We start from the raw sequence: 9,812 nt of genomic DNA, 5'->3' as shown, positions 1-9,812 counted from the left end.
AGGGGGAAAACAATGGAGGGGGTAACAATGCTCAATAGGAAGTGTACTCATTACCTCACTCATGTAACTGTAACCCTCTGTATAGTATCTTTACAATAAAAAAAAAATTCCACATGCTCTTTGAGGAGTTGGGACCACACACACACACACTTGCCAAAGATGGTACCAACTGATAATGTACAAAACTGTGCACAAGGTAGAAATGCCGGCCATGTGTGCTGCACCTGGCTGCCACAGACAGGACACTTGGACGAGTGTGTACACACACACGCACACACAAATGCACACACGCACTTGCTCCAGGCTCTTCTCCATAACGAAGGTCGGTCAATAACTTGGGACACAACCTAGCCAGGAGCTCTGTGGCGTCTGAGAAATCCCATCCAAAGTCAGCACTGAGGCTGTGGGGTTGGCTCGCTGGCGGGCAGACAGTGTGGGGAATGTGTGCCAAGAGAAAGAATCAATGGCCACCTTTCAAAAGATCTAGGAGTGGCACAGGATTACCCTGGAACCCTAAGTACTGGGTTTGCAGCGATCGCTCTGACGTTCAAGACACCAATCAAGAGGGCGGAGACACCACCAGCAAGCCGGGATGTACTTCTCTGTTGGACATGATCAAGGAACTTAGAGGAGGGCACTTGTGAGAATCAAGCCCAGCAGACACAATGGTCATAATGGGCTAGATTTCCAGGACTCAAGGAAAACCTACAAGGCTGTGCTACAAACAAGGCTTGCACTTGGCTGTTTCTTTTTTCTTTTGTTGGTCGTCGGGCTTGAACTCTAGGCCTGGGCACTGTCCCTCAGCTCTTCAGCTCAAGGCCAGTGCTCTACCACTTGAGCCACAATGCCACTTCTGGTTTTCTGGTGGTTCATTGGAGATCAGAGTCTCACGGACTTTCCTGCCCCAGCTGGCTTTGAACTGCGATCCTCAGATCTCAGCCTCCTGAGTAGCTTGGATGACAGGTGTGAACCACTGGCACCCGGCACTTGACTGCTTCTTGAAGTTGGGTCAGTCCATCCTGAGTTTGAAATTTTATTTCCAATTCGCCTAAAGCATGACTTGGGAAGTCCCTGGCTAATCCTCTCTCCAGAAGGGAGAATTCTTGGGTTTCTCCTGTGAAGAGGAGCAGCCTGGGTGGCTAATGACAGGGATGCCATGCCCGGATAAAGGGCAGCATGACACCCACAAACCCACAAACCCAGCCCTCATTCCTGTTTGACAGACACACAGGTTACATTGAGGGGGGGGGGGTTGGTAGGAATTTACCACACTGTGGTTCCAAAACTCTTCAAGCTTTCTCCAGGGAGCACACACACACACACACACACACACACACACCACTTTCCCCCTTGACAATAACATTGGGAGGGGCACCAGGGACAGAGGACAGGTAAGTTAAGGTAATATAACGTAGGGTGAATGCTAGGTCAAAGAGGTTGATGAGCCGGGCGCTGGTGGCTCACGCCTGTAATCCTAGCTACTCAGGAGGCTGAGAGCTGAGGATCGAGGTTCAAAGCCAGCCCGGGCAGGAGAGACCGTGAGACTCCTATCTCCAATAAAACCACCAGAAAACCGGAAGTGGCGCTGTAGCTCAAGTGGTAGAGCGCTCGCTTTGAGCTGAAGAGCCAAGGGACAGCGCCCAGGCCCAGAGTTCAAGCCCCACGACCGACAAAAAAAAAAAGAGGTTGATGAGCAAGAATGATCATGCTCCTGTCTGACATACGGATAGGGAGCAAGGCTGGTTCCCTGTGTGGGGGAGTCTCGGGCTGCCCGACCAAGGGTCACTTACGCTCTCCCTCTGGTACACCGTGCGGATGCAACCGAGTGTGCTCCCGTAGCCGGTGCCGGCCTGCAGGCGGGCCTGCGGAGAGAGGGAAGCATGGGGGGAGCGAGCGCTCAGAGATCAGTCATATCCCAAAGCCCCAAAAGAAGCCTCGTGCACAACAGGTAAGTGTTCTATCACTTGGGCCATATCCCCAAACCTTTCGTTAGCATTTTGGTTTTCAGCCTGGCGCTCATCAGACCTGCAGGAGCTGGCCTTCAACTTCTGGCCACGTAGCTGGGATTACGATAACTTGCACCTCGCTTCACTGGGCTGGGACTATCTAGCTTCTGGCTCTGTCTTCAGTGTGACCAACTTTAACCAGAGAGGAGCCATTTTACAGGCAAGAAAATGGAGGCCTGGCCTGGCGCCAGTGGCTCACACCTGTCAACCTAGCTACTCAGGAGGCCGAGATCTGAGGATCGAACCAGCCCCGGCAAGGAAAGTCCGTGAGACGCTGATCTCCCATGAACCACCAGAAAACCGGAAGTGGCGCTGTGGCTCAAGTGGTAGAGCGCTCGCCTGGAGCTGAAGAGCTGAGGGACAGCGCCCAGGCCCAGAGTTCAAGCCCCACAATCATCAGAAAGAAAAAAAGAAAAGAAAATGGAGGCTTCGGGAGGTGAAGAGTTATGCCCTGCATTGCAGGAAGGTAGATTGTAATGTGGATATGCCAGGCCTTTCTCCGTGGGCGGAGACTCAAGAGAAAATGTCAGCCAGAAGGAAGAAGGATGTTCCAGAGTAAACAGGCACCTGCCCTTCCTTCTCGGATGAGGTGGCAGCTGAGCCCAGAATGTAGGACCGGGTTTCAGGTGATTGGAAAAGCTACACCATGTGCGGGGAACAGCATGGGAAGACACGGGGAGGCAGGGAGACCTGGAAGGGGCCACTCTGGGGAAAGGCCACGCAGCCAGTGCGAGGCTGCATCTGGCTCTGCATTACAGCTGTGCTTTCCACCAGCTGAACAGCCTCCTCTCTACTTACACAGTTACCTCAAACAGGGAAGACAAAAGGCGGATCTGTTCATCAAGAAGCCAGTACGGCCAGGCGTCAGTGGCTCACGCCTGTCATCCTAGCTACTCAGGAGGCTGAGATCTGAGGATCGAGGTTCAAAGCCAGCCCAAGCAGGAAAGTCCGTGAGACTCTGATCTCCCATGAACCATCAGAAAACCAGAAATGGGGCTGTGGCTCAAGGGGTAGAGCGCTCGCCTTGAGCTGAAGAGCTGAGGGACAGCGCCCAGGCCCAGAGTTCAAGACCCATGATCGACCAAAGATAAAAAGCAGAAGCAGCAGCAAACAGGCCTATGTGGAGCAATGGGGAGGATGGCAAGGGGTGTAGAGCACCCGCCCGAGGCGGGCCTCAGGGGTCCAGTGCGAGGTGAGGGTGGGTGATGGGTGGCCATGCTCCCAGGGAACAGCTGAGCCCTGTGGTCACACGGGACCCACGGGTGGTAGGATGGGATGGGGTCAAAGTGCATCCCTTTGCAGACGCTCGTCCCTCAGTGTTTAACCCACGTGGCCTGAGGCGAGCCTCCTCACCCTCTCTGTCTCTGTGCTCACCCCAATGCGGGGAGGACCCTGCTATCCACACAGTCCCCACACCCCACGCCTCCTCGTGCTACGAGGCCCCCCACTTCCACCGTGGACCCGAGTTCTAACCTGTCCCTCAAGCCCCTCTGAGGACCCACGGACCCGTCTTGCCCAAATTCTGCTGGGCAGCTGTCGTCTAGACCCAGATGCGCCCCCAAAGCCGAGCACGTGGAGTTTCCCAAGCACTAACCCCCATGCACACACTCCTGGCGCCCCTCGCTCCCCACCTCCACCCTGCTACCCCCCCCACAGCAGCCTTTCTAATCCTCACATATGGGGTTCAGGTGCCGCCTCACACGTGAAGCCTTTCCCGATGGCTTGGCTTCTCGGGAAATCTGGGGGACCCCGCCCTGCCCCTACCAACCTGTGAGAACCTGCAGGCAGAAGAGACAGTCACAGAAACAAAATCACTGCCAACAAACAAGAAGAGAGCCATTCCAGACCAGGATTCCGGGTACCCCCCCCCACACACACCCATTCCGGGCTGGGAGGCAGAGAGCCTGCCCCCGGCTGGGGATTGGCTGGGGGATCAGAAACAGCAGGCCCAAGTCCCAAGGGTGGTCCCATCCCAGAGCGCTTCCCCAGGCCCCGGGGGAAAGCGTGGTGATGCTACCTTGACTGTATCCAGGGGATGGCCGACAACGACACTGGCTGCACCTGCAGATCAGAGGACACCTGGTCACTTCCCATCCGGGCTTTTTGGGATGGTGGTGGTTCTGAATTCCTACCATCTGGATCCTGGCATAGGACATAGGTTTGGGGCACACGTATTTACTCATTCAGTCCAGCACTCATTAGCTAGGGGGCGCTTCCAATGTACGAGGCACTGGTTCAACTATCAAGGAAAGTGAAGAAAATGGAGTCAGACCCGGGCTCCATCTGGAGAAGCCGCAGCAGTGCTGAGACAATTGTATATCCATATGAGAGAGAATGGAGTTAGCACTCCCACCTTCCACCATATCCCAAATGGATTCAAAACACAAAACCAAACCAGATCAAGGGCCTCAACAGAAAAGACAGAACTACAAAACCATCAGACGCTTATGTAGCGGAAAGGGTTCATGACCTGAGATTTGTGATGAGCTGTTAAATAGGACACCAAAAGCACAATAAATAAAACAAAATATAGATGAAATGGACTTTGTACAAATCAAAAGCTTTCTGTATGTGAGAGGACAATCCAAGGGGCTGGGAAGGTGGCTCAGTGGTACAGCGCTTGCCTTGCATGCGTGAGGGTTTGGTTCCTCAGCACCACATAAGCAGAAAAAGCTGGAAGTGGTGCTGTGGCTCAAGTGGTAGAGCGCTAGCCTTGAGCTGAAGAGCTGAGGGACAGCACCCAGGCCCAGAGTTCAGGCCCCACGACCAACAAAAAAGAGAGAAAAAGAAAGAATGAAAGAACGAAAGAAAGAAAGTAGAGAGAACCTGTAGAATGGGAAAAACATTTACAAGTCATATATTTGAAAAAAGTCTGGTATCTAGAATACATTAAGAGCTCTGGGGGGCAAATAGGAATGTTTATAAGGACATGGGATTTGAATAGACATTTCTCTAAAGAATACAAATACAGAAATACATGAATGCTCAAAATCACTTGTCATTAGGGAAATGCTTATCAAAATTATAATGAGATTCACATTCATACCTGCTAAGATGGGAATATCCTATTTAAAATAAAAAGAAAATAGCAGCTATCGGCAAAGATGTAGAGAAACTGGAACTCTGTATGTAACAGTCACTGTAGAAACAATTTAAAAAAAAATTTTTGTAGAAAACAATTTGACTATTCCTCAAAAAAAAGCTACACATAGAATGACTACCAGCAATTCCGCTCCTAGATATACCCCCAAGAATTAAAAACAGCTATGCCAACGAGTACCTACCTACACGCACATGCACAAACTGTGGGAACAGGCCAGGCACCAATGGCTCAGGCCTGTCATCCTAGCTACTCAGGAGTCTGAGATCTGAGGATCATGGCTCAAAGCCAGCCTGGGCAGGAAAGTCCCTGTGAGATTCTTATCTTCAATGAACCACCTGAAAACCGGAAGTGGCGCTCTGGCTCAAGGGGTAGAGCACTAGCCTTGAACTGAAGAGCTGAGAGACAGCGCCCAGGCCCAGAGTTCAAACCCCGTATCTGACAAAGACAATAACAAAAAAAAATGGTGAGAACCACCCAAGTACCCATTAGTTGATGTATAAGAATAAACCAAGACACAGCCATGGAGAGATAAACAGGAAAGAATTACTGCGCCGTGCTAGCACACAGAGGAACCTCAAAAACACATTAGTGTGAAGACAAAGAGGCGAGACGTAGAAGGCAACATTCTGTATAATTCTACTTATCTGAGTGATCCAGACTTGGGTAGTCTGTAAAGACAGAAAGTAGGTTAGTAGGTAGCTGGGCTGGGAGGAAGGGGAACAGCTCGTGATGGTGTAATGAGTACAGGATCTTCTTTGGTCTGGCTAAAAAATAAACAAACTGAAGTCCAATAAAATTGTAAAGCATTTGCTCAGCAAACAACAATGAAGCAAGTAGCTACAACGTAGACGTGGCTGAAGAGCTCCACCAAAGCTACCGAAGCGGGAGGCTTCTAAAAGACAGACCTGGAAGTAAAGCTGGAAGAAATTTACAGTCAATGCTGGGCGTGTTGGCATGTGTCTGTGACTCCGGCTATTTGGAGGCCACAGATAGGAGACTCTTAGTCTGAGGCCAGCCCCTTGGCGAAAATGTGAGACCTTATCAGAAAAATAACCTGAAGCCAAAAGGAGGTAAACAAGTTGTTGGAGGGTAACAACAAAGATGAGGGCCTGAGTTCAAATCCCAATACTGCATCATGGGGAAAAGAAAAGAGGAGAGAGGGCAAGAGGGAGAAAGAAGAGTATCCTAGATGATTTTTGTCTTGTGCAAACATAGTGTGCTTACACCAGCCTGGGTGGTGTCACCTGCTGCTCACATGGCTGTATGTGGACCACCACTGGCCACACAGACCACGCTGACTACAGAATCATTAGGGAACTCATGGCTGCATTTGATTGGTTGCCTTCTTATTCTATCCTATTGGATAGGATATCTTACTGGTTACTCCTGAGTAAGCTGAGCTTAAATTCTACTTATTTGTTTACTTATTTTTGCCGGTCATGGGGCTTGAACTCTGGGCCTGGGCGCTGTCCCTCAGCTCTTCAGCTCAAGGCGAGCGCTTTACCACTTGAGCCACAGCACCACTTCTGGCTTTTTCTGCTCATGTGGTGCTGAGGAATTGAACCCAGGGCCTTATGCATGCGAGGCAAGCACTCTACCACTGAGCCACCTTCCCAGTCCTTTCTATTTATCTTTGATCTATGCATTTACAAGAAATAGTCCAGGCAAAGTCAAAGTCATTTATGAGGCACCCATCAGCGGCTTCATCTGCCCTAGGATTCTTTAGCCCTGGGTGCCATTTTAATGTCATAGTTATCAGGAAAATGCTTTGGAGCTACAGCGAGGGGGCCGTTTGGGCATGGTGAAGGTACCAGATGCTTCTGAATTGTGTTACCTTAAAATGGTTGATTTTATATCGCGTGGATTTCAACTTAAAAGGGTGGGAATGACCTTCCTGAATGGCTCCTGCCTGTAATACTAGCCACTCCCCAGTTCCTCAGGAGACTGAGATCTGAGGATCAAAGTTCAAAGCCAACTTGGGCAGACAAAGCCAAGAGGCTCTTACCTCCAATTAACCAGCAAAAAGTCAGAAGTGGAGGTGTGACTCAAATAGTCGAGTGCCAAGCTTTGAGAAAGGAAAATAGCAAAGGGAGAGCAGGAGGCCGTAAGTTCAAACCCCAGTTTGAATGAATGAATGAATGAATGAAAATTAAGAGAGTGAGAGGAGGGGAAGGGAATCTCCCGGAAGTTTTAATTTACCTGCAGGTTACTTCTCCAAACTGCCCTTTGCAGAGATGCAGAGTGAGAATAATAGGTCCTGCTCTATGGTTATGGCCTGATGTACGTGAAGTCCTAGCAGAGAGCCTGAACTTCTAGAAGATGCTCAGAAGTGGCTGTTGAACCTTCTGAAGGTTTTTCATTTTTTTCTTGCTTTGTTTTGTTTCAGATTCCCTGAGAAAAGCTATAGATGCACTGGACCTTTTCACAGAAAAGAATACAAATGTATGCAAATTTGCCCAAAGTAGATGCGTGATTTGTTCTGGGAGACTGGGGAGGGGTGAGGCGAGGCTGTCTGTGGGTCTGGGAGGTCTTTCTGGGGATAAAAATGTTCTACCTCTAATTTATAAGCAATGCTTCAATCACTTGATAAAAGATATGGAAAAAACCCCACAGAACTATATACATTCAAAAAATGGGAGAATTCTCATGGTATGTGAAATAAATCTCAACAAAGTAGCTTTAAAAATATACAGAGCAGCCGGGCGCTGGTGGCTCACGCCTGTCATCCTAGCTACTCAGGAGGCTGAGATCTGAGGATCACAGTTCAAAGCCAGCCTGAGAAGGAACGTCTGTGAGACTCTTATCTCCCATGAACCACCAGAAAATCAGAAGTGTTGCTGTGGCTCAAGTGGTAGAGCGCTTGCCTTGAGCTGAAGAGCTGAGGGACAGCGCCCAGGCCCAGAGTTCAAGCCCCACGACCAACTGTGTGTGTGGGGGGGGCACCTGGCACCTACTAAGTGTCCATACATTCTCCATCACTTTCATGAAGGCAAAACAAAGGCACACCAGCATTCACAAAGAACAGTCTCAGAACCAAACGGTCTCTGTCAGCTCTGCGGTGATGATGGAGAGGGTTTGGTCCAATCAGAGCCACCTTGAGCTTTGTGGACCCAATCACCCCCCACCCCCCCCACACACACAGGCCAGTTTGTAAACCAGCCCCCTGAAGCCCGTCAAATCTGGTCTGATACAGAAGGCGGTGGCTGGAAGCCCTTCCCTCTTCACCTGCCTTTCCAAATGACTGGAGGCTTGTCTACAGAGGGTGTGGGTGTGTCCAGACTCCACTGGTGTGACAGGAGGGCAGGGCTGGGCCCAGCCCAAGGGTGCTGGGTGGCAAGAGAACCGCCCACCACCCCGGAAGCAGGCACCAAGGGGAGAGCGGGCAGGAGAGACTTGAACTCCTGCCAGGAGAGGACTTCACCTCCGATCTGTTTCTTGCTCTTATTTCTTTTGTTTTAATCTCAGTGTCTTTTTTTCGCTGGGGGGGGGGATGTATTTGAGACTAACCTTTTAGAAACTTCTTTCCACGTGTGCAAGTTTCTTTAAGATCTCTAAGGCTCATGGAGTCTTTTTTTAAACTTAATTGAGTTTATTATGTAAAGGATGAATAGCATGAGCTTCTGCTTTTTGTTATACATAATTAAAAGGTCCTTCGGTTGAATCTGAGGGTTGCTCCGTGCTATGTTCAAGAAAGCTAAAATTTGATAGGAAAAGATAATGCAAAATACCATTCAGGATCAAGAAAATTACATATATATATATATATATATATATATATATATATATATGAATTCTATGTCTCCATCAGAAAGAATGTCACTGCCCCATTTGTTAGGAAATGGAAAGACATGGAAAAATTTATATTATGTGAAGTAAGCCAGACCCCTCCCCTACTGCAAAGAACTTATTTGCAATAATTAGTATATGTCTAAGATAATCCTATCAGACAAGCAGAAAAGGTCAAACGCTATGCACATATGACCATGTAAGATGATGCTAAGTGAAATGAACTCCAAGATAGGGACAGAAGGCTTTTTCTTTGTCGTTGTTGTTTTCAATGTATTATGTGATTTTTTTGTTGTTCCTTTGTATGTTCTTCCCCCATGGTATAACCCCTGTTGTCACTGTATTAGATTCTGGTACCCTGCATCTTGTATATACATCGTTCTAGTCTGGGGAGGGAAAGGGAAATAACAAAATGCTGAAGTAAGGATACAGGTTGACTCACTGCAGCAAAGATGTACAAGACACTATGTTGAAAATGAACTTTACAACTTGGGGCCGGGAGGGAGGAGCTGGGGAGTTGGGGAGGGAATGGAGGAGAAGGGAAAAACAAAGGAGGGGTAACAATGCTCATAGGAAACGCACTCAGAGCCTTACTCCTGTAACTGTCACCCCTCCTACAGTATCTTTACAACTAAAAAAAAAGGTTAAATCCCATTCATTTAAGAAACAGCTCGTTCAAAGATTGTTTAAAGGAGAAACATCATTCGTGTCAGAAGCTGGAAAACCGAGTGACAGAGGAATCAAGCGAACCAACCTCCCGTTCATCCCCGAGGCGGACGCTTCTCTATAAAGACACAGAGGGACAGACAGCCTGTGCAGTGCGGCCCGGTGCGTCAGGAACGAACACGCAGTAGAGATAGGAAATGATGAGCACACGCGTGTGCGTGTGAATGAGAGACAAGAAAAGGGTGTGGGGG

General features: G+C 49.1%; 1 protein-coding gene across 4 annotated transcripts in view; it reads right to left on the bottom strand.

Moving 5' to 3' along the window:
- Nucleotides 1-4,241, bottom strand: part of Slc25a48 (solute carrier family 25, member 48) — a 28,157-nt gene extending 23,916 nt beyond the window's left edge. For all 4 annotated transcript variants that reach the window (XM_013016101.1, XM_013016103.1, XM_013016102.1 and 1 more), the window contains exons 1-3: nt 4,024-4,241; nt 3,775-3,784; nt 1,791-1,862 (exon numbers count right to left, since the gene is read on the bottom strand). In XM_013016101.1, coding sequence (XP_012871555.1) covers nt 1,791-1,862; nt 3,775-3,784; nt 4,024-4,100 — 159 coding nt within the window. In that variant the 5' untranslated portion in view covers nt 4,101-4,241. The remainder of the gene's footprint in view (nt 1-1,790; nt 1,863-3,774; nt 3,785-4,023) is intronic.
- Between the last annotated feature and the right edge of the window lie 5,571 nt (nt 4,242-9,812).

The sequence above is a fragment of the Dipodomys ordii genome, unplaced genomic scaffold, assembly GCF_000151885.1.
Source record: "Dipodomys ordii isolate 6190 unplaced genomic scaffold, Dord_2.0 Scaffold29, whole genome shotgun sequence".
In the NCBI taxonomy this organism is placed as follows: Eukaryota; Metazoa; Chordata; class Mammalia; order Rodentia; family Heteromyidae; genus Dipodomys; species Dipodomys ordii.
The sequence above is the reverse complement of the archived record's forward strand: the minus strand, read 5'-3'. Positions and strand labels throughout refer to the sequence as shown.